Source organism: Taudactylus pleione, unplaced genomic scaffold (genome assembly GCF_031769625.1).
Source record: "Taudactylus pleione unplaced genomic scaffold, aTauple2 ptg001137l, whole genome shotgun sequence".
NCBI classification, from domain to species: Eukaryota; Metazoa; Chordata; class Amphibia; order Anura; family Myobatrachidae; genus Taudactylus; species Taudactylus pleione.
This window is the reverse complement of record NW_028285538.1, coordinates 4,306,578-4,332,017: the sequence shown is the minus strand read 5'-3', so window position 1 is coordinate 4,332,017 and position 25,440 is coordinate 4,306,578. Positions and strand designations below refer to the sequence as shown.

The following is a 25,440-nucleotide window of genomic DNA, read 5'->3' as shown; positions in this document are numbered from 1 at the left end:
TGTGTAAGAAGTTGTCGAATAGACTGTTTAGGGTTGTGCGTACACAAACAAAACAGTTATAGAATAGCAGTTTTCAAGCGGCTGTGCATATGTTAAACCATCAAATTGCTTTAACCTGAAGTTTTAGTGGGTCGCAATATTGTTTGTTTTAGTTTGCAGTGTGTTTTACTTAATATTTTGTTGACATTCCATGCGGTTTGTTAATGACAAAGGTATTCTGTTCTATTGCATGAGGACAAATCTGATCATGGCCTGAAGGAATACAATCTTTTCCTGAGGGAGAAAACATGCTGCAGGACAGTGTTAAATATCATTCCTAAAAGTAACACAACAGGGCATAGAGGTTGGACTTGGCAACATTAATAATCTAGGTGTAGGGTTGTAACAGCTCCTCAGTCAATTTTCAAATTGGCCTGGGGAGTTTCTGGAGAAGGAGCCTTGAAGAGATCGTCCAAATATGAGATTAGTGAAAATCAAAGTTCGTTCTTTCATGACTGCCATGAGTTGGGTAAAATTCTTTGCACCAAAAGAAATTTAGGAACTTCAGATTCAAGTTGGGACGGTAAAACCATCTTTTCGCAAAGAATAGGTTTGGAGTAGAATAATTTTCCCTGTTGTCATCTTGTGAAACAGAAATGATGACTTTTGAGGATAACCGTCCGTATGGAGTCTCAAAAGGCTACCCAATTTGATTTTTCTAAAGGAAAACTGGTGTTAAAGAAACAATGAGGAGGACATAGTGCCTTGCAAAAGTATTCACCCCCTTGACTTTTTACCTTGTTACATTACAACCTGTAATTTATTTTTTTTTACCTGAATTTTATGTGATGGATCTGTACAAAATAGTCTAATTTGGTGAAGTGAAATGAGAAATATATATAAAAAAATCTTTATAAATAAAATTCTGAAAATTGGCATATGCATATGTAATCACCCCCTTTGAACTTTTGAGGGGCTTCATAGCAATTACCTTCAGAAGTCACATAATTAGTGAAATTAAGTCCACCTGTGTGAAATCTAAGTGTCACATGATCCATCAGTATAAAGGCCCCATATTCTGTAACACCACTAAGCAAGAGGCATCACACCATGAAGACCAAGGAGCTCTCCAAACAAGTCAGGGACAAAGTTGTTGAGAAGTATAATTCTGGGTTGGGTTATGAAAAAAAAAAAAAAAATATCGAAATCTTTGAAGATCCCCCGGAGTACCATCAAATCCATAATCAAATGGAAAGAAAATGGTAGCACAACAAACCTGCCAAGAGAGGGCCACCCACCAAAACTCACAGACAGGCAGAGTTCCACAGCAGAGATTGGTGTATCTGTGCATGTGATCACAATATGCCGTACACGCCATAGAGCTGGGCTTTATGGAAGAGTGGCCAGAAAAAAGCCATTACTTAGTGATAAAAATAAGACAAGATTTGAATTTGCCAAAAGGCATGTGGGCGACTCCCCAAAAGTATGGAGGAAGGTGCTCTGGTCAGATGAGACTAAAATTCAACTTTTCAGCCACGCTATGTCTGGCGCAAACCAAACATATCCCATCACCCCAAGAACACCATCCCCACAGTGAAATGTGGTGGTGGCAGAATCATGCTGTGGGGATGTTTTTCAGCAGCAGGGACTGGGAAACTGATTTGAGTCGAGGGAAAGCTGGATGGTGCTAAATACAGGGATATTCTTGAGCGAAACCTGTTTCAGTCTGCCTGTGATTTGAGTCCAGGACAGAGGTTCACCTTCCAGCAGGACAATGACCCGAAGCATACTGCTAAAGCAACACTCAAGTGGTTTAAGGGGAAACATTTAAATGTGTTGGAATGGCCTAGTCAAAGCCCAGATCTCAATCCAATTGAGAATATGTAGTCAGACTTGAAGATTACTGTTCACAAGCAGAAACTATCCAACATGAAGGGGCTGGAGTAGTTTTGCCTTGAAGAATGGGCAAAAATCCCAGGAGTAAGATGTGGCAAGCTCATAGAGACTTATCCAAAGCGACTTGCAGCTGTAATCGCCGCAAAGGGTGGCTCGACAAAGTACTGACTTTAGGGGGGTGAACAGTTATGCACGCTGAAGTTTTTTGTTATGTTGTCCTAAATGTGGTTTGAATCACAATATAAAAAAAACCTCAACTTCACAGTTGTAGGCATGTTCTGTGAATAAAATAATGCACACCTTCAAACAATCCATTTTAATTCCAGGTTGTGAGGCAACAAAACATGAAAAATGCAAAGGGGGGGTGAATGCATTTGCAAGGCACTGTATGAAGACTATCCTGTAGCCTTTTGAGACAACACCTCTTATCCATGCATCAGAAGTGGTAGCAAACCAGATATAGCTGAAAAAGAGCAGGGGTTTTTGGGTGGGAGGAAAACCCATCATGAAGAGGGCTTTTCTGATAGCCTGGGAACTGGGCAACATCCAGTCCAAGGATAGCTGTTTCTCCACGGGTGGTAGTAAAACTACTTTGCAGTGGAGCATTTTTATCTATGTCTGATTTGCAGGCAAATTGATCAAAAGGATGGTTCCATTTAAGGAATAGCTGAGGGAATAAAGATACTCACCTTTTTTTGTTGAGTTCTAGCAAACAGAACATCTCCTCTATAGAATGATTAGCTTTGGAATCTGCATGCTAAGCCCTGAACCAAAGAGCTTATCTGAGAGCTACTGCAGGTGCAGAAATACTGGAAGAGAGAGCTGCTTCTCCCAGATAATTGGCTGACGAAGTTATTCTGAAAAGGGCCTGTCAAAAGACTACTTTAAATTAAGCCTGAAGAAGCAGATGTTGGCTCTATGAAATACATTGCTAGGAAGTGGAACCCACTCATTGGTACCTTCTACTCCCCCTCAACCCCTACAAAACAAAGATTCTTCCACCAAGGCAGGGACTCCAGATCAGAAATCATTTACTTAAAGGAATCCATCTGAGGCGCTATTTCAGAAAGTTGGCCATGCGGTCCTCCAGGGAATACGATGTGCGGCCTTCCCCCACTCTCCCTCATTTTTTGCAAATCATGACGAATAATCAAGAGGTACACCTGCACTTCACCAATCACTTCAGCAAGTGCTGAAGCAGGATCGCCCTCCAGTGAGGTGGCAATGTATTAAGGCAATTTAATACAAGTCAAAAATCTTGTGTGGGGACAAGAACGAACTAGCCTGGGCAACAACCCTCATACAGGATCTGACTGAGCTCTCCAGTAACAGCGGTTGTTTCTTCCAAAGACAAATATAGGTTAGGTCTCTCCCAGATGGGAGCTGATGATGGTGGTGTTCTGTATGAGAATATTGTCAAAATGCTATACACATTGCACATTCTACCGGATTACTGAGTGTTAACGTGGACAGCGTGGCAATCCTAATCTGAGCAGATGTAAGTCAGCTAAATGGGCCTTGTTTCATACTGTTGCAAATTTTGCATTATTTTAAAATGCCAAAGTCCTATAACTGGTCCATAGGCAATGGTGCCATACTGTAGATCCTATGTCCTCCATTGTGGGCTTCAAACAGAACAAAAGGCAATTTTGTCAGTGCAAGTCCTAGTTCCAATTAACATTGGTCCAAAAAGCCACCGACAATGTGAAAGTACAAAAGACTTCATCTGGAGGACCCATTCATGGTCCAAAGACAGAATCCAGATTCTAATTGAAAACCAATTTTGCTGAAAAAGGTATTTGCATGCTGACCGATCAGCATGCAAGATGAGAAATGTAGATCGAGAAGTCCCCAGCTCTGAAACTCTCCTAGCTGATGAGCAACAAGGTAGGCTATAAAAAAAATTTTTTTTAACCTCCCCCCAATCCAACCGCTCAAAAGGAGGGTGCTGCAAAGCAGTCCGTACCAAATTAGGATCACAATCAGGACTCACTGTAAGAAGATCTGCACTTCCAGAAACATGTTTTCTTTGAAAGAAAACTGAAAGAGATAAGACTTGAATATTCAAGAAAGTTTCAAACCACCTACCAAGAATGCAAAGAACAACAAGTAGCAACCGTTCAAATAGATTAGATTACACTCATGGTAAGCTGTGGAGATCTAATTGCAAAGCTTGAGAATTTTCCCAGCCCACAGGAAGGCTGCCAGTGAACACATCTAGTTGGAGCCCTGAGGAGATACAGATGTGTTCTCTTGGATCTTTGCCAATCGCGCTACGAATAAATGCGATTACCCACTGGCGCTACGCCATACAGTGTGCTGCGTTCGCACCATGCAATCCTATGGAGTAACACGTGCGAACACAGCGCACGTACACACTCGCTGGTACGGGATTTGCCGCAAAAACGGCAAAAATGCAAGAGTACACATCTGTATATCCCTAATGCCCATCAACCACGAATCTGAAAAGAACCAATCCCAGCAAAGTCCTATCTGGGTGGGCTGACTGCCAGAGATGCAGAGACCCGGTCAGAGTTTGGCCACTGGCTACTTAGCAGCCAGAGACTGTCCATCTTGAGGGACGGAATAGATGAAAACAAAGGACTGCTTTCTTAAGAGCCGGGAGAATGAAAAGGAATGAAAAGGAGAGCACAGGCAGTAAGGAACTCTTCCTGCTCTTCCCCTGGCTAAAGATCTATTCGAGCTCCAGGACAAAAAAAAAAAAGCATTACCACAAAACAGACTCCACAGTCTAAACCTGGCAATACACTGAATAATAGTTCAGATCAGTCAATTAAATTAATGTACTGAAATAATTATGGCCTGAACGATTAAAAAAAAATAAAAATAGGTCTGGATCATTTCAATCCTCCCCTTGTACGGATCAGCTGCACTATCGTTAAGTCTAAGGGCAGCTTTAGACACATTTCCTTCCTTACATACAGATTTCATAATGCACTTAGCGCTTTTGCACCATACAGATGTGCCCACATACATCTATCCTCCATGCGCTACAAGTTGTGCAATACATACTGTGGGAGCTCAGTGTGACTTGGTAGCGCCAAGCGTTTTTCTTTACCTTCAAATGCATCCTTTTCGCACATCGATGCGACTAGACAGCATAATCAGCTTCTGCTGATTAAAATGACATGCAGTATGCCTATTTTCTGTGTGTGACTGCGGGTGTATCTGCATGCTAAACGCTATGTTACAGCCACTGACACTAACGTAGCGTTTAACCTACAGATACACCCACACTTGCTCACAGAACATAGGCATACTGCATATAATTTTAAGCAGCAGAAGCCGCTTGTGCTATCTAGTGGCATAGTTGTGCGATTAAGACATTTGAAGGTAAAAATATGCACAGAAAGTCGCTCAGCGAGTCACGGTGCAAATAGAAGGGCTGTTTAACCCCATCCGTATGTAGCGTTCCTTCAAGGCTGTTTTAGCTAATACATGCCGGGTGCTAGCCCCACCTGCAGGCCGCAGTGTCCCGTGGGTGTGAAAGATTGCGGCGTAGCGCTAACCGCCGTTGAATAGATGCCGTACGCATACGCGTGGCATCTGTTCAGAGAGAGTAGTTTCGGAGTAGCCCAGCATGTCCATAAGTGTTGAAAACGTACCCAAAAGTGATGAAAAGGGGATGCATCCCTTTTCGTGTGGCCATGCCCCTTTTCAGGGATGCGCTAGAATGTCCTTTCTATGGTCCGTGCCCTGCACCAGACCTAGTGGGAGCACTACATATGGCGCAAAAGGTGAGGCGCAACTTGGCGCGTATGGCAAAATCTTGACTTTCCCACCTTGGTGTCTTTTTCTGACCACAGAGCATGTTTGGCATTGCAGCCAAAGAAAAACAAGATTGTATTGCATCTTAGAATATGTACTTTTTGTTGCAATCATGGCAGTGTAAATTTGCACAGTATTGTGTGGCTCAGACATACTGGTCGCTTAACAATAAATTAGTGCCTTTTTCCCTCTGCTATAGGACACAAATAAATTTGTTGTAAAGGGTATGTGCATTTTTCGCATCATCAGAATAAAAAGGCAGATTGTGTAAATTAAGCGGAAAAAACAAGAGATATGGTAAGAACTTACCATTGTTATCTCTGTTTCTACGAAGTCCATAGGGTCCACAGGGTGACCTTGGGGGTATAGCTGGATCCTGGATCCTCGGGCACCACGGAGTTAAAGCTTTTAGCTGCTCCCAGGATGCACTTGGGTCCAACCTCCCCTATACCCCGCCCCCGAGCCACAGGCACCTCAGTTGGTAAGCAGCCCAGGCCGGAGGAGGAGACGAAACAGAGAGAAGGAAGACTGGAACACACAAGAACCATACTCACAGAAATGGGAGACGGAAAACCGGTGACCAGTCACAGAGCCCATATGAAGCCAGGTGCGTCAGGGCGGGTGCCCTGTGGACCCTATGGACTTCGTAGAAACAGAGATAACAAAGGTAAGTTCTTACCATATCTCTTGTTTTCTACTTCAGGGTCCACAGGGTGACCTTGGGGATGTCCCAAAGCAGTCCAACTAAGGGCGGGGACGCTCCTGTGCTGATAGGAGAACCCAGCGCCCAAAGGATGCATCCTGAGAGGCAAAGGTGTCAAACGCATAGAACCTCAAAAAGGTCTGAATGGAAGACCAGGTGGCCGCCTTACAGAGCTGAACAGCAGAGGCGCCACGGCTAGCAGCCCAAGAAGGGCCCACGGACCGAGTGGAATGAGCCTTAACAGAGGCTGGAACAGGTAAACCTTCCTGCATATAAGCCTCAATAATAACAGAACGAAGCCAACGGGCTAGAGTCTGTTTGTTGGCAGGCCAACCCCTCTTGTGAAAACCAAAGAGGATAAACAAAGAATCCGACTTCCTCACAGAACTAGTCCGGTCCACATAAACCTGGAGTGCCCGGACAACGTCTAAGGAAGTCTCCCCAGCCGAAAGATCAGGCGACTGAAAGGCTGGTACAACAATTTCTTGATTAATGTGGAACCTGGAAACCACCTTAGGCAGGAAATCAGGACGAGTGCGAAGCACCGCTCTGTCCTGATGGAAAATCAGAAAAGGGGGACGACAAGAAAGCGCCCCCAAATCTGAAACCCTCCTGGCAGAAGCAATTGCCAAGAGGAAAACAGTTTTAAAAGTTAGCCACTTGAGCTCCACTGACTCCAAGGGCTCAAAAGGAGGACCCTGTAAGGCCCGAAGAACCACCGCCAAATCCCACGGGGCCACAGGTGGCACAAAGGGAGGCTGGATTCTCAAAACACCCTGGAAAAAGGTGTGTACGTCCGGCATAGCAGCGATCCTGCGCTGGAACCACACCGACAGAGCAGACACGTGTACCTTCAGTGAAGAAAGACGTAATCCTAAATCCAAACCCGACTGAAGGAAAGCCAGAATACGCGAAACCCGGAACACCTGGGGATCATAGTTTCTTGCCTCGCACCACTGAAAGTAAGTGTGCCACACTCTGTGATAGATCCTAGCGGAAGCAGGCTTGCGCGCCCTCAGCATGGTGGTAATAACGGAGCTAGAAAAGCCCCGAGACCTCAGGATGGCTGTCTCAAGAGCCACGCCGTCAAAGATAGTCGACCCAGATCCGGGTGAAGACAGGGCCCCTGAGACAACAGGTCCCGCCGTTGAGGTAGGAGGTACGGAGCGTCGATGGACAGGCTCCGCAGATCGGAGTACCATGGCCTTCTGGGCCACCAGGATCAGTGTGCCTCCGTCCTGTTTGAACTTGCGCAGGACCCGAGGCAGCAGAGATATCGGAGGGAACAAGTAAGCCAGTTGAAACAGCCATTTCACCGACAGCGCGTCTATCAGACTTGCGCCTGCGTCCCTTGTCCTTGACCCGTACACAGGCAGCTTGTGATTGTGACGGGACGCCATCAGGTCCAACTCTGGCAGCCCCCACTTGTCCACGAGTAGTTGGAATACCTCTGGATGAAGCGACCATTCCCCGGGATGCACGTCGTAACGGCTGAGGAAGTCTGCCTCCCAATTGAGGACTCCTGGGATGAAAACTGCCGAGAGAGCTGGAAGATATCGCTCCGCCCAAGCCAGGACGCGGGACACCTCCGACATCGCAGCTCGACTGCGAGTCCCTCCCTGGTGATTGCTGTACGCCACCGTGGTGGCATTGTCTGACTGCACCTGAACGGCCCTTCCGTGAAGAGCGGTGCCGGACGACTGCAGGGCTCTGTATACTGCCCGCAGTTCCAGGATGTTGATGGGAAGAATCGCTTCCTCCGCCGACCAACGACCCTGAAGTGACAAGGAGCCTGTCACCGCCCCCCAACCCCGGAGACTGGCATCTGTCGTGAGCAGAACCCATTCCGGGATCCAAAAGGGGCGCCCCTCTAGGAGATGAGCTGTCTGCAGCCACCAGGCTAGGGACAGACGCACCTCCGAGGACAACACCAGCATCTGAGAGCGGATCCTGTGTGGCAATCCGTTCCATTCCGAAAGAATCAGCCCCTGCAGGGGCCTGGAATGGAACTGGGCAAACTCCACCATGTCGAATGCCAACACCATGGACCCCAAAACTCTCATCGCTGAGTGCACCGACACTCTGCCACTGCTCAGACAACTGTGAATCCGCAGCTGTAAGGAGGAGACCTTCTCTGGAGTCAAAAAAATCCGTTGCTGACGAGAGTCCAGCAGGGCCCCCAAATGAACCATCCGTTGTGATGGGATGAGGGAGGATTTCTTCCAGTTGATCAACCAGCCGTGCGCCTGTAGACAAGCGACCGTCAGGTGGAGATGCTGGATCAGTACCTCCGGGGAGCTTGCCAGCAAGAGGAGGTCGTCTAGATACGGTAGCAACCGTATCCCCTGGCTCCGAAGGTGAGCCGCCATGACCGCCATCACCTTGGTAAATACCCTTGGTGCCATGGAGAGACCAAAGAGCAGAGCCCTGAATTGGTAGTGGTTGTGGAGAATAGCAAACCGCAGAAACCGTTGGTGCGATGTTGCTATAGGCACATGGAGGTAGGCGCCCTGGATATCCAGGGAGACCATATAATCCCCCGGTTCCATCGCCAGTATGATGGAACGCAAAGTTTCCATCCTGAATTTGGGAACCCTGAGAAACCTGTTCAGGGACTTCAAATTGAGGATAGGGCGATGAGAGCCATTGGGTTTCTGCACCAGAAACAGCGTAGAGTAATACCCCATCCCACGTTGAGACTGTGGTACGGGTATAATGACCCCCGCCGTCAGCAAGGCCTCTATGGCTTCCTGAACCTGCAAGGCCTTGGTTTTGTCCTGAGAAGGACTTGTGAAAAAAAACTGGCAAGGCGGCCTGTGCCGAAAAGACAGGGCGTACCCCTGGGAGACCACTTCTCGCACCCAGGCATCCGTGGTGGTATTGTGCCAGCACTGGGCGAATTGAAGAGTCGGCCTCCCACTCTGGGGTCCCCCAGAGGGAGGCCTGTCCCATCACGCAGAAGGCTTATCTTCTGGCTTGGAAGAAGGGCGCCTAGCACTCCAGGCTTGCTTCTTTGGCTTTGAGGCGGTCTTGGGTGCGAACTGCCTCGGGAAGGACTGACCCTTTGCCTTGCCCTGAACCCGAAAGGAACGAAACGCCGAGCTCCGGACCTTAGCAGGTGTAGTAGCTGAAGGGAGGAAGGCTGACTTGGATTTTGCCAGGGTATCTACTATTTTGTCCAGGTCCGGACCAAATAGTAATTCCCCATTAAAAGGTAAGGCCTCCAAGCCTTTCTTTGAATCCGCGTCTGCTCTCCAAGACCGCAACCACAAGGATCTACGAGCAGACACTGCTGCCGCCGAAACCCTAGAGGTCAACAGGCTAGCATCCAAAGATGCTTCTCCAATGTAGGAGGCGGCATCTCTCATCTGTCCTAACAACGCCCTCTGGACGTCCGGAGATTCATCCGTAAACGTGTCCTCCAAGGCGTTGGCCCACCCCTCAATGGCCTTGGCCACCCAGGAGATGGCCATGGACGGCCGGGCTACAGCCCCTGAGAGAGAATAAATAGACTTTAGACAAGTCTCCACCTTCCTGTCCGTAGGATCCTTCAGCGAGGATATAGACGGCAATGGCAAAGTAGCACTCCTGATGAGGCGTGTTACATGGGAATCGACTGCAGGCGGAGTTTCCCATTTCTTACAATGTGCTTCCGGGAATGGATAATTGGACGCCAAGCGTTTCTGTGGCAGGAAACGCTTACTGGGCGTCTGCCAGGCCACCGCCATGTGATCAGTCAACTGATCAGACAAGGGGAACGCTGTAGAAGTAATCTTAGCTTTTTTAAAACTAGGATACCTTGACTTGGGAGCGGGTGCCAATGGCCCGCACCGCCTTAACCAGAGCCCGCACATTGATGGAGGACTTAGTGTCTACCTCCTGGACTGAGGCATCTGAGGCTGAGTCATCCTGCACCTCACCATCATCCGAGGACCCCTCAGAATCCGAAAGATGCGCAGCCTGTGCCATGACTGAGCGTTTAGACGCCCTGGAGGGCATGTCACTGCGCAACATCGACTGAAAAGCCGAAGATGCTGCCGCCAAATCTTGGACAGTGTGGGAAAGCGCATCCACCCAGGGTGGAGGAGCTGTCACAGGAGCCTGAAACGGCACCACAGCCGGCTGTGCCACAGGGGTGGACTGAATATACATTGGCAACCCCGCATAGGGACCAACAGGCTGAGACCCCGGGGGAGTCTGCAATAATTGTGGGACACCCGGAGAATGGGGGATGGCAGGCTGGGGCAACGCCCTAGTAGGGGCGGCAGTCGGGACCGACAGACTGTCCGCGATGGACACCAGCACCTGGGAAAACATCGCCCATGGTGGCTCCTGCGTCAAGTGAGGTTTAGACGTACCAGGGACCGCCTGGCACCGTCCGCACAGGCCGTCCTGTGACAAATCCTCCCTATCCACTCCTGCAGAACAGCGCCTGCAGGAGAACAATGCCGGAGCCCCGGAGTGCTCAATCTCCTCCTCAGACATGACTTAGGAAGAAAACGTGCGCACTCACCAGTGTGCTGAACAACAGCCCACAATATGGCACCGTGTAGCACACAACTGTATGTGACGGACCTCACAAATACGTGATCTATATTAGAGAGGTCAGTAGAAACGCCCTTCCCCCGCACACCTGTAGGGCTTGTAGGAGAAGGAAAGGGATAGGTAAAGGCTGACAGTAAGTAGAAATAAGCACAGACAGGCAGCACTAGCAAAAGTCACATACCATGCAGGAAGATATACTCACTGCACCTTTCCACTACAATCAACCTCCCAGATTCAGTGTCTGGGAGGGTTATAGTGCTGTGTACACTGTCCTTGTCGGGGGAGAGGTACACAGGGGGACCGGTCCGCGTGCTCCCTGAAGATCTGCGCTGCCAGTAAGAAAATGGCCGCTGGAGACCTCAGAGGAGGAGTGGCCCGAGTAATCTGCAGCTCAGCGACGCCAGACTCCGAGCTGAAAGGCGCGTTGAGCTGAGGGGAGGAGCCGCTGACAGGGAAGGCTTCCTCCCCTGGCTAGCATATTTAACCCCCAAGGTTGCGGCATTCCGCTTGCCGCTTAATTTACCCTGGTGGTCTAGTGGTCTGGCGGGGTATGCCTCCGATGGAGGGGGGGCCCGCCGCCACCGCTAGCGCCCCCGGTCTGTCCCCTAGAGCGGGGGCATGGGACTGCATATAAAAAGGCATTACCCGCGCACCGGCGCTAATCAGCGGTGCGCGGCTTACCTTAAGCTCCCCGGCGTCTTCCGGCAGCAGTCCCGGGGGAAACCAGAGTCCGGCTAGTACAGACTCTGGCTTCCCCCGCCGCGATCCCCAGTTCAGTGCTGGTGTCGCGGCGCCAGCAGGGAGAAGGAGCGGCAGCATGGGCGTCTGTACAGACAGCCCAGCGCTGCCGCTTTGGAGAACCAAACTAATGTAAAAATAAATTTAAACTAGTTAAATAAAAAGCTTTAGGGGGCTGCTCCTGCAGCCCCCCCCGCAGGGTGACCCGACTCCGGCCGGGCACCATCTCAAACTGAGGTGCCTGTGGCTCGGGGGCTGGGTATAGGGGAGGTTGGACCCAAGTGCATCCTGGGAGCAGCTAAAAGCTTTAACTCCGTGGTGCCCGAGGATCCAGGATCCAGCTATACCCCCAAGGTCACCCTGTGGACCCCTATGGACCCTGAAGTAGAAAGGCATGGCGCACTAAATGGGGTCGTGCCAAATTAGGATCACAAGCAGGAGTCGCTGTAAGATCTGCGCAATATGGATAGGTGTATGAGGACAAGTGTAGAGAATAACAAAAATGGGTGTGATCCAGTCGCACAAGAATTAGAGTCTAATATTTATTTCTGAAATTCCCCACAATATCTGGTTTCCATAATTAAAGAGGGGGGTGCTACCACGAACATATTTATATGAATATCAAAAGGCAAAGAAAAGAACTGAAATGTCCAGAGGTGGTGCACTAGAGAATCGTTTTCTGACCAGTCAGAAGGTCTAATTTATTAATTCATGTTAGATACAGACAGAGATTATACAGATATAATGCCATACAACTGATGCTGATATGACATTTGGTGGAATAGCAAGGGCGCCGCAACAATTTTAAACACATATTTCATACTTTGTCACATTCTTTATATATTTTTTTACCTATTTTCGCTGTTTCTTTGTTATCATTTATATTATCAGTAACAATAAAAGTTATGTTTTATTAGGATTCTCTAGTGCACCACCTCTGGACATTTCAGTTCTTTTCTTTGCCTTTTGATATACAAGTGTAGAGAATGCCTCCCAAAACATGAGCCATAGAGTTAGATAAAATTATGGTTGAAGCCTAACACCAATAAAACAAAAGGAAAAAAAAAAAACTTAATACAATTCGAGCAATTGCAGCAAAAAATCTGACGGAAGAATAGCAACACAAAAAAACACAAACAAACACCAAGCAATACACAACACCCACCCTCAAGTGCCAAAACTGTAACCCCATGGTTTAGTGTCACCCATAGGATGGCAGAGGCAATATAAAACACAGAAAATGGTTATTTAAAGGGCTGCAGTCAGATCACTAAAAATAACTAATCCTTACCTTTTGTTTTTGGCTGAAATTTTGTACTATATGGGGAGAAGTTGAAACATTCCACAATTACTGTGACGACTGGAACAATTCTCACCAACAAATGTTTCTCCTGAAAATAAAATATTCTTTTAAATGCTTTAATATAACATTTGCTCAGAATAAAAATATGAGATATGGTAAGAACTTACCCTTGTTATCTCTATTTCTACGAAGTCCATAGGGTTCCACAGGATACCTTGGGGTATAGGTGTGACGTCAGTCGCAGGGCACCAAAGAGTTAAGCTTTCAGCCTCCCAGGATGCACTAGGTCCCCCTCCTATACCCCGCCCCCAGGCCAAGGCACCTCAGTTAGTTACCAAGCCATAGGCCGGAGGAGGAGAAGGAAGAGAGAGAACAAAGATCTGGACACATACAAGAATCACATTCTCACCAGAGGGAGACGGAAAACCGGTGACCAGAGCAAAGCCCATCTGCAGCACAGGTGCGACAGGGCGGGAGTCCTGTGGAACCCTATGGACTTCGTAGAAATAGAGATAACAAGGGTAAGTTCTTACCATATCTCATATTTTCTACTTCAGGGTCCATAGGGTATCCACAGGATACCTTGGGGATGTCCCAAAGCAGTATCCTTTAAGGGTGGGGACGCTCCTGTGCAGAAAGGAGAATCCGCCGCCCGAAGGAAGCATCCTGAGAGGCGAAGGTGTCAAACCTGTAATACCTCACGAAGGTATGGACAGAAGACCACGTAGCAGCCTTGCAGATCTGAACTGCCGAGGCACCACGTCGAGCTGCCCACGAAGGACCCACAGACCTAGTGGAATGAGCCTTCAGAGAAGGAGGGACCGGTAGGCCTTCATGAAGATAAGCTTCAGAAATAGCCATACGGATCCAGGCTGCCAAAGTTTGCTTTGAAGCAGGCCAACCCTTTTTACGGAAGCCAAAGAGGACAAACAAAGCGTCCGACTTCCTAAACGAAGAAGTGCGGTCAACATAAGTCCTTAAGGCCCGCACAACATCCAAAGAGGCCTCACCCACGGAAAGACCCGGTGAGTTAAAGGCCGGAACAACTATTTCCTCGTTAATATGAAACTGGGAAACAACTTTGGGAAGAAACTCGGGCCGAGTGCGGAGCACTGCCCTGTTCCCATAAAAAACCAAGAAAGGGGGTCTACAAGAAAGAGCCCCTAACTCAGAAACACGTCTGGCCGAAAGAAATGGCCAGAAGGAAAACAGTCTTAGCTGTTAGCCATTTAAGATCCACTGAGCCCAGTGGTTCAAACGGCGGTCCTTGGAGAGCCCTCAGGACCACAGCCAAATCCCAAGGCACCACAGGTGGAACAAAGGGCGGCTGAATGCGGAGAACACCCTGCATAAAGGTGCGCACATCCGGGATTGTAGCAATCCTACGGTGAAACCAGACAGATAGGGCCGAAACCTGTACCTTCAAAGAAGCAAGGCGAAGCCCATGATCTAGTCCCGCTTGCAGGAAGGCGAGAATCCGAGACAGACGAAACTCCCGCGGTGCATAACCTCTCGGTCGACACCACTGGAAGAACGTATGCCACACGCGATGGTATATCCTCGCGGAAGACGGTTTCCGAGCTCGCAACATGGTACGCACCACAGAGCTGGAAAACCCCCGGGACCTCAGCATGGCCGTCTCAACAGCCACGCCGTCAAAGACAGCCGAGTCAGGTCCGGGTGAAGGCAAGGACCCTGAGACAGAAGGTCCGGTCGTAGCGGCAACCGCAGAGGAATGTCCACGGACAGACCCTGAAGGTCTGAGAACCAGTGCCGTCTGGGCCACGCGGGAGCTATCAACAGGAGCGTCCCTCCTTCCTGTTTGAATTTCCGGATTACCCGTGGAAGAAGGGAGACCGGAGGGAACAGGTATGCGAACCGGAACGTCCACCGGACGGACAGAGCATCCACCAGAGACGCCCCTTCGTCTCTTGTGCGAGACCCGTACACCGGCAACTTGTTGTTGTGCCGGGACGCCATGAGGTCGATTTCTGGAAGACCCCACCTGTCCACCAGTAGTTGAAAAACGTCCGGGTGCAGGGACCATTCCCCCGGATGAACGTCCTGGCGACTTAGAAAGTCCGCCTCCCAATTGAGCACTCCCGGGATGAAGACCGCTGATATGGCCGGAAGATTGCGCTCCGCCCAAACCAGGATCCGAGAGACCTCTACGAGAGCCGCCCGACTGCGAGTTCCTCCTTGCCTGTTTATGTAGGCCACGGTGGTAGCGTTGTCCGACTGGACCTGCACCGGGCGACCCTGGAGAAACCGCTGTGCCTGCTGGAGAGCATTGAAGACCGCACGGAGTTCCAAGATATTTATTGGAAGCTCCGCTTCTGTCGGCGTCCACCTGCCCTGGAACAAGTGTGGACCCGAAACTGCTCCCCAGCCCCGAAGACTGGCGTCCGTTGTCAACAGGACCCAATTTGGAACCCAGAACGGACGTCCCTTGTTGAGGTGGGTCGTCTGTAACCACCACGTAAGGGACAGGCGAACCTCCTGGGTGAGCACAATCGTCTGGGACTTCAGAGACTGAGTCAGCCCGTTCCACTTGGACAGGATCAGGTGCTGCAGAGGTCTGGAGTGAAACTGGGCGTATTCCACCATGTCGAACACCGACACCATGGAGCCCAGTAACCTCATCGCCGAGTGTAAGGACACCCGGCGGCTGTGCAGACAACTGCGCACCCTTGACTGTAAAGCAGAGATCTTGTCCTCCGTCACGAAGATCCTTTGCTGTCCCGAGTCCAATAAGGCTCCAAGATGCAGAATCCTCCGAGACGGGATTAGAGTGGACTTCTGCCAGTTGATTAGCCAGCCGTGCCGTTGCAGCAGTGCAATGGTCAGGTCCAAGTGGCGTAACAGGAGCTCTGGAGATCCTGCCACCAATAACAGGTCGTCCAAATACGGCAACATGCGGACTCCCTGCAGCCGCAGAGAAGCCGCCATGACCGCCATCACCTTGGTGAAAACACGTGGTGCTGTTGCCAGGCCAAAAGGTAACGCCCGAAACTGGAAGTGGTCGCTGCTGATTGCGAACCTGAGGAACTGTTGATGGCGCCAAAGAATAGGGACATGCAGGTAAGCGTCCTGTATGTCCAATGACACCAAGTAGTCCCCAGGTTCCAGCGCCAGAATGATGGACCGTAGGGTCTCCATCCGAAACTTCGGGACCCGCAAAGACTTGTTGAGTGCTTTGAGGTTGAGAATCGGACGATATGACCCATTGGGTTTCTGTACCAAAAATAGATTTGAATAGAAACCCTGGCCCCTCTGGGAGAATGGAACCGCCACTATAACTCCAGCCTGGAGCATAGTGTGCAATACCTTCCGCAGCTCCGTAGCCTTGTTCCGGTCTGATGGGAGACCCGTGGTGAAGAAGCGAGCCGGGGGTCTGTGCCGGAAGGAGAGGGCGTATCCGTGAGAAACCACCTCCAGAACCCAAGTGTCTGTCGTAGTGGTCGACCAACACTGGGCGAACTGTAGCAGGCGGCCTCCCACCCTGGGATCCCCCAAAGGGAGGCCCGGACCGTCAGGCTTGGCTTGGGGGCCGGACGTCTGGTACTCCATGCCTGCTTCCGGGGCTTGACCGATTTCTTAGGGCCAGCCTGTCGAGGAAACGACTGTGGTTTGGGCCTGCCCTGGGCCCTAGATGACCGAAAGGACGATGGTCCCGAACCAGAAGGAGCAGCGGCCGACGGGAGACAGGCAGATTTGGCTGCCGCCAGCGTGGCCACAATCTTATCCAGATCCGGACCGAAGAGAACTTCTCCGGTAAACGGTAACGCTTCCAGACCTTTCTTGGAATCTGCGTCCGCCTTCCAGGATCGCAGCCACAAGGTGCGACGAGCAGCTACCGCTGCTGAAGAAATTCTAGACACCAGAGTACTAATGTCTAGAGCCGCCTCGTTGATGTAGGTGGCCGAATCACGGAGATTGCCAATCAACTCCGCCTGATCGGCCGGACAGTCGGATTCAAAAGAAGCCTCTAATGAATCCGCCCAGCGCTCCATCGCTCTGGCAACCCAGCAAATGGCCATAGCCGGCCGTGCTGCCCCCCCTGCAAGGGAATAAGCGGACTTCAGGCAGATTTCTACCTTGCGGTCCGTAGCATCCTTAAGGGAGGACATGGATGGCATCGGCAATGTGGCACTACGGACAAGACTGGTCACGTGAGAATCCACCTGTGGAGGGGATTCCCACTTCGCAAAATAATTATCCGCGAACGGATAAGCCACCGCCAGGCGTCTCTGCGGCTGGTATCTTTTGCCAGGTTGTTTCCACGCCTCCTCTAAATGGTCCACCAACTGACCCGAAAGAGGAAAGACTGTGGCATCGCCCTTCACATCTTTGAAAAAGGCATACTTAGATTTAGCCGCTGGGGGAACTTCGTCCTCAATCACCAAGGCTGTGCGGACCGCCCGAATAAGTCCAGGAATATATACTTTGGACTTAGCATCAGCGTCCTTAGTATGGAGAGGTTCCTGATCGTAAGGATCTAGAATCTCCCCATCATCAGACGTCCCTTCGTCATCCTCATAAGGAGCGGACAGAGACGCCACCGGCCTTTTATGAGACCGCATCACAGACTCCCCTTGCAACACATCCGACAAGTGCTGTACAGAACTCGTCAGGGAGTTAACCCACGCTGGCTCCTGAGAACCCGGGAGCGGGGAAATAGGGAGACTGTGGGGTACCACCAATTGTCGTGGGAACCCCTGCATGGGTGACGACACCACAGACTGCTGGGACAAACCCATCGGAGTAAACGCGGGCTGCGGAGCTAACTGGCCCACTAAAGCTGTTAACGCCTGAGCGAAACAAGCCCAGGGCGGCTCCTGTACCGGTGCTGTAACCGTAATAGGCCGCGCCATGGACAAACACTGCCGGCAAAGGCCCTCCGCGCTACCCTCCCCCTCCGCTAACGGTACTTTGCACGTGGTACACTGTAGCCGGAGGGGAAAATCACTTTCAGACATGATGGCACCACGTATGTGACCTCTCTCACCAATTAAGTATTAAATAGGCGAGAGACCACCCTGCAGCACCGCACCACAAGGGCTTTAGCAGAAGGAACAGGGACAGTAATAAAGCTGACAGTTTAGATGAAGAAAAGATTACAGGCAGCAGCGCTAGCACAGTCACATACAATGCAGAGAAATAACAATTCCTGCACTAACAGCGCTGATCACTCAACTACACAGACACAGGGCCTGGTAGGACACAGCGCTGCATACACAGACCTGACCACAGCGGAGGAGAGGTATGCGGGGGGACCCAGACCACGATGCTTCCGTCCAGCGCTTCCAGCAGCGTTCACCATGCGTTCTGGAGAAGATGGCCGCCGAGGAGCAGAGAGGAGGCTGGCCTGGGGGAGGAGCGCTGCCACAGGACCAGTCGGCAGCATGCAGAGAGGGCTGTGTGCAGCGGGGGAGGCGCCGGCTGTGAGACAGGGAAGGCGCGCTCCCCTGGCATGCATTTAACCCCTGGAACGCCGCAGCGCTACCGCTCTGCTGCGGTCCGCTGTCCCAGGGGGTAGTGGAAGCGCAGGTTGGTCGCCTGGCTCCACGCTGCAGCCAGTCCCCAGGGAGCCCCCTGCCTGGGGACTTAGGACCATGTGATCAGCGGGGACCCACCGCGGGACCCCGCTGCTTACCTCTGTCCCCCTTGAATCCGGCCATGGTCCGGAGCATCTGGGGTCACCGCTAGCTGTGACCCCAGACGCCCACCAGCATCCCCGGATCAGTACCGGCGTTCTGGTACCGGCGGGGTGTAGGGAAGACAGCATGGACGTCAGGACTGACTGTCCATGCTGTACATCCAGTTGTGCAGCCACAGCTGCATGAAGAATAAGCTTCAGGGGCTCTTCTAGCCCCCACTCCAACAGGTGCACCCGACTCCGGCCGGGCACCAAACTAAACTGAGGTGCCTTGGCCTGGGGGCGGGGTATAGGAGGGGGACCTAGTGCATCCTGGGAGGCTGAAAGCTTAACTCTTTGGTGCCCTGCGACTGACGTCACACCTATACCCCAAGGTATCCTGTGGATACCCTATGGACCCTGAAGTAGAAAAAAATAAAATAAAAAATAAATAAATAAATATATATATATATTGCTGTAGATGCTGGTGGGGGAGGTACCAACGCAAAATAAGAGCTACAGGCAGAGAAATGCATATCACACTCACCAAGGGACGATCCCCAAGACCAGAGAGTATTCGGGAGCAGAGTTCCTCACAACAGACATTTTCATCAGTTGTGGTAACCAATGCAGCACAGCGAGCAAAGGCCTTATATAGTTCTGACCATGTGCGCATCAAGGTCTTCATAGTGGGCTGAAACCATGAGGAACACAAAACTTAACAAATGTAAAATGTACATAAGTGAAGTAAAACCCTTTCTGAACCCACCAATTACCTGTGGAAACTCTGCAATAGGGAAGATGTGACTTATAGGCAGCATCAAAGCACTGTGCATAGCACTGAAGTTGTGTTCCAGGGCATCTCCTTGGTTTACTTCATTAGTCTGAAATACAGAAATAGGATTACTGTACTTACTGTATAACCCAATTATTGTAATCCATCTGGGGGACACTGCTACTCTGATATAAAGGCAGGGAACTGGAGTGCAGGCACTAAACAGAAAGGAGGGAACGCAGTGTCCAAGATGGATTAGGAGAAATTGATTTTACAGTGACCACAAGAGAAAATCCTTTCCTCCAACAGCCAATATGAGGGACACATCAACCCTGGGACTTCCAAAGCAAAGGGGTGGAAGCATGCAGGCAAAGCCATGTGCAAACCTCCACACTGAAAATAGGCACACCGGTACTGAACCTTCAAAAGATTCTTAAACGGGTCCACAGAAGACCAGCCTGTTATTTTTCACTATTTTAACCTAACACGCTATGTCACCATTCCTGACTATGAACATGCACAATGTCAACATTCCTGACTGGACACCCAACAGAGACCACGCTAGAGACTGAAGAGCCAGAATCAGAGTTTCCAGTACAAACACATACCGACTCCGGGGGGTATATTTACTAAAGTGAGAGTTTTTATAAGAATTTAGCCATTATCTTCTAGAAGGTGCTAGTTAAGTGTTAACTAGAAGCTGATTGGTTGCTATGGGCAGCATCTCCACTTCTAAAAACTCCACACTATATTAGAACCAGAGTGGATCTTGAAAATTTTTCCCCCCCAAGTGGGATTCAGTAACTGCTAATTCAGGATTGGACAGAAGGAAAGATCCAGCTGGTTGGTATACCACAAAGAAGTGTGAGGAATACACTAAACCTGCTTGAGGGTTGCAATGGGGGAAAGTGAACCAGAAGTGACTAAATTGTGTGTTTAAAACATCCGTTTCCTGATAGGGTTCGTTGGAAGGAAACGGTTTATCCTTGGATTGAGACCCAAACACCTACCTGTGGAGGACTAGAGACTGTCTGAGTCCTGGCAAAACAGGAATGGGAGCTAAGGCTGAGAGTAAAAGGACCCCTCCACAAGAGGGCAGGCAATAATACAGTCACTTACAGTCAGATACAGTTGCAAGGAAGAACTCCCTCAGAAACAGAACTGCTTCCAGGATCATATTGGATTCAGAATCTGCATCCCTGTGACCTGACCCACCAGAGGTGCATTCCCAAAGGATGCAAATGTGGCCCATTAAGGACAGAATGTTGGAAAGACGAAAATTTGGCACCCTTGACCAAGCCAAGGTTTAATACCTTGTACACCCAAAGCCACAGCTAAAAGCAGCCCGGATGACATGACTGCCACTACTCTAGAGACAATGCTGGGTCTAGAACTTGAATTGGTTCTATGATGACTCCAGGGTCCCATGTGTTGAGCTGCATATTAAAGATTGAAAAGCACCTGCAACCCCCATAAAGACCAGAGAATGAGCACAACTAGTCTGTGACAGCTTAACCACTTGCCTGGCACGGTCGTATCAGATACGGAGATCAGTGTGCGTAGTAAAGGTCTCTCATTCATCCCCACGAAGGGCCTGGACGATTTCCAATGGAAAATTGACAACTACAAATTTCAAAGGACACTAAAAGTAAAAGAACATTTTAGCAGAAATCCGATGAGAACATCAGACTTAGATTCTCTTCGCAAGATTGGTACCAGATCCACGTTTGAACCGAACTCGAATATGCCTCCATAAAGACATTCCACAGAATGATGGAGTCCCTGCCGTCAGAGTTACATAATTCCGTCCCTTATGTCCATTCTAATTTGTCCAAAGATGAGCACAAGGCTCTCAAATCGTTAGGAAAACGACAAGACAGTCATAAGAGGAGCGGATAAAGGGGGTTCCATCGTGGTGATGGATATTTCATTTTACAGAGAGGAATGTCTCAGACTGTTGGGAGATGTGAATACATATTGTGTTTTGCCTGGTGATCCCACGGTGGAATATAAAGATTACATTGATGCTTTGTTATTACAGGCCGAATTGGAGGGGATTATTTCCAAGGTTTTGTGCAAAAAATTAGTAACGGAGTTTCCTGTGGTGCCTTTATTTTATGTCATCCCCAAGATCCACAAGGATCCACTGAGACCTCCTGGCAGACCCATTATTTCTGCCAGGGGGTCTCTGTGTGAGTCCATTGCTGTTTATGTCGACTCATATTTACAGCCATGTATCCAAAATATGCCTTCGTATTTAAAAGATTCTACAACTTTATTGAGACACTTTGCTCTGATTGAGTCACTCCCGTCCGATTTAGTGCTGGTCACATGTGATGTGACCAGCCTATATACCTGCATTCCACACGAGGCAGGTATACGGGCTGTGGAAAGATTATTGGTGAACAACAAGTATACCGGCCCAGATTTAAAATTTTTCCTCACGTTAAATTACAACTATTTCTTGTTCGATGGCGCGTTCTATAGGCAAAGGGCGGGATGTGCCATAGGCCCTGCGGAAGCCCCGTCCTTTGCCAACGGCTTTATGGGAGAGGTAGAAAATAATCTGTTTTTTTCTGATCCAAAGATATCGGAATACATATTCTTATATTATCGATGATCTGTTAATTTTTTGGCAGGGCGACATTATGGTATTGTTAAGTTACATTGAGAACCACAATAGGTCATCTAGCCCCGTTAAATTGACAGTTCAATACAGTAATAATGAGATTCATTTTCTTGATATTTCCATCAAAATTGAAAATGCTAAGATCTTTACCTCAGTATATGTTAAACCCACAGATAGAAATAATCTGCTGAGGTATGACAGTTTTCACCCTCGTAGTACCATCTATGGGTTACCATACTCCCAATATTTGCGAGTTTGCAGGATCACCAGTGATGCAACAGAGCTGCAAACAGTTAGATATCATGACCAACAAATTTCTGGATCGGGGCTATCCTTTAAAGGTACTTATGAGGGCAAAAGCAAAGGCCCTTTCATGCAATAGGGATGATTTATTACAGCCTAAAAGCAAGAAACGTATTGCGCATAAGCTTCCTTGGATTAACCAATTTAACATAAAGAGTAAAGTTTTGGCTCCAAGAGCTAAGAGATTGTGGCCTATGGTTGCCTTAGATCCAGACATATCTTTACTTCGAGACACTAATCTGATGCCTAGCTACACTCGTAGCGCCAATATCAGGGACATTGTCGTTAAATCTGACATTTCAACATTTAAGACATCGGTTTCAAATTTTCTGAGCAAGAGAAAGGGTTGTTACAAATGTTTGGGTTGCACCACCTACAGTTATATGCAGGTGGGCCCTCACATATTACATCCTTATTCAGGTAAAAATTTTTGCATCAATTGGTCGCTATCTTGTCATTCCCGTTTTGTGGTGTATATCCTGTCTTGCCCATGTGGGTTACACTACGTGGGCAAGACGGAGCGCTAATTTAAAGAACGGATGGCGCAACACCGCGCGGCCATCAGGGCAGCTCTCATATCTGGCCATAGCGAACAGCCGGTGGCGAGGCACTTTGCCTTAATGAAACACAGTATTGCCACTGTTCGCTATAAGGCCATTGATCATGTGCCAGCCTCGTTGAGGGGTGGCAACCGATCTAGAAAACTCCCGCAGCTTGAGTCGGCATGTATTTATAGGTTGGATACTTTATCACCACGTGGGCTTAACGAATCCCTGGGGCTCAATTGTTTTTTATAGATTGATATTTTTTCGCAAATTTATATACAGATTCATATTTGAACTCAGTTCTGATTGTCCGGTTCATTATTGGCATATAGCTGGGATGTTGTAGTTATCTGATGGCGCTATATATACAGAATACTACTATTTTAAGGCGCGTTAGTTTTGTATTATGTGTTGCATTGTATTTATCATATGGACTGATTGGTAAATAAAATCAAATGTGCAAACCTATGTGATTACGTTTCCAAATGTATGTAGGCATGAGTGCCATTTACACGGTTAGTTACATTGCACATTTGCGGCAGTTAAGCATTTTTTATTGATTGATTCCGTTTTTCTCAAGCTTTTTTCACTTCACTGGTTTCTAATATACCAGGTCACATTTATACTGATACATTGAACATCACAGCCTTGTACTTTTAATTTTTTGGTATTTAATTTTTTCATTTTTGTCACTCCACACACACATATACATTCATTCTTCCACGTTTTTTCACACATCGTTTTTTCACTTAAAAAATTTTTTCACTGGCATTCTTTTATATTTTTTAATTTTGCACTCATGCTGTCATATATGATTGCTTGTTACATTTTAGCACTGTGTCATGTTATTTTTTATTGTTCATTTTTAATATGATTATTAACATTAGTTTTCCAGACATTGCATATTTTTTTAAGTTCACTTACACTCACTATTAACAGACCTTTTTTGCCTGTCATTCTTAGGTCCTCGTGATCACTGTCATTTATATTGTGGTGTTTGTTTGTTTGTTTATGTTATTCTTAGCATATTGCCATGGTTACTAGTGGGCTGCCTCCAATAGCCGCCGCGTCAGGGGTGACCACAAGGGCACATGACATGCGGAGAACTTCCGGTGCGTGACACGCACAGAACTTCCGGCTGACATTGCTGCGCTTGTTCCGGTCTGGTCCCCGGCGAGCAGAGCGGGAGGAACACCACGCGTCTAGAGATTGGTAAGCTATTTAAAGTCATTGTTTGTGTGTATGTTTTTTATTCTGTACTGTACATCCTGAGGAAGGGACAGGAGGTCCCGAAACGTTGATGGATTAAACTTTTCACTTCTGCATACTTCATTTGAAAGTCTCTGAGTGCCGCCTCTATGGGCCATATTTATATATATATATATATATATATATATATATATATATATATATTTATTAGGGGTGAGCGGGTTCGGTACTACTCGGTTCCGTTCGGATTTAAAAACCGAATCTTATTGGCTATCAGCTGTCACAAGTTTTGGATAGCCAATAAGATTCGGTTTTTAAATCCGAACGGAACCGAGTAGAACCGAACCCGCTCACCCCTTGTGTGTGTGTGTGTGTGTGTGTGTGTGTGTGTGTGTGTGTATATATATATATATATATATATATACATACATACACACACACACACACACATACACTCACACACGTGTGTATATATACGTATGCATATATCTATATATGTATGTGTAAATATATATATATATATATATATATATATATATATATATATATATATATAACAAGAGATATGGTAAGAACTTACCTTTGTTATCTCTGTTTCTACGAAGTCCATAGGGTCCACAGGGTGACCTTGGGGTATAGCTGGATCCTGGATCCTGGGGCACCACGGAGTTAAAGCTTTCAGCTGCTCCCAGGATGCACTTGGGTCCAACCTCCCCTATACCCCGCCCCCGAGCCACAGGCACCTCAGTTGGTAAGCAGCCCAGGCCGGAGGAGGAGACGAAACAGAGAGAAGGAAGACTGGAACACACAAGAACCATACTCACAGAAACGGGAGACGGAAAACCGGTGACCAGTCACAGAGCCCATATGAAGCCAGGTGCGTCAGGGCGGATGCCCTGTGGACCCTATGGACTTCGTAGAAACAGAGATAACAAAGGTAAGTTCTTACCATATCTCTTGTTTTCTACTTCAGGGTCCATAGGGGTCCACAGGGTGACCTTGGGGATGTCCCAAAGCAGTCCAACTAAGGGCGGGGACGCTCCTGTGCTGATAGGAGAACCCGGCGCCCAAAGGATGCATCCTGAGAGGCAAAGGTGTCAAACGCATAGAACCTCAAAAAGGTCTGAATGGAAGACCAGGTGGCCGCCTTACAGAGCTGAACAGCAGAGGCGCCATGTCTAGCAGCCCAAGAGGGACCCACAGACCGAGTGGAATGAGCCTTAACAGAGGCTGGAACAGGTAAACCCTCCTGCATATAAGCCTCAATAATAACAGAACGAAGTCAACGGGCTAGAGTCTGTTTGTTGGCAGGCCAACCCCTCTTGTGAAAACCAAAGAGGATAAACAAAGAATCCGACTTCCTCACAGAACTAGTCCGGTCCACATAA

General features: G+C 48.5%; 1 protein-coding gene across 2 annotated transcripts in view; it reads right to left on the bottom strand.

Moving 5' to 3' along the window:
• RIF1 (replication timing regulatory factor 1) overlaps window positions 1-25,440 on the bottom strand; it is a 109,746-nt gene that overhangs the window by 40,803 nt on the left and 43,503 nt on the right. For both annotated transcript variants that reach the window (XM_088461990.1, XM_088461991.1), the window contains exons 19-21: window positions 19,368-19,475; window positions 19,139-19,285; window positions 12,942-13,041 (exon numbers count right to left, since the gene is read on the bottom strand). In XM_088461990.1, coding sequence (XP_088318116.1) covers window positions 12,942-13,041; window positions 19,139-19,285; window positions 19,368-19,475 — 355 coding nt within the window. The remainder of the gene's footprint in view (window positions 1-12,941; window positions 13,042-19,138; window positions 19,286-19,367; window positions 19,476-25,440) is intronic.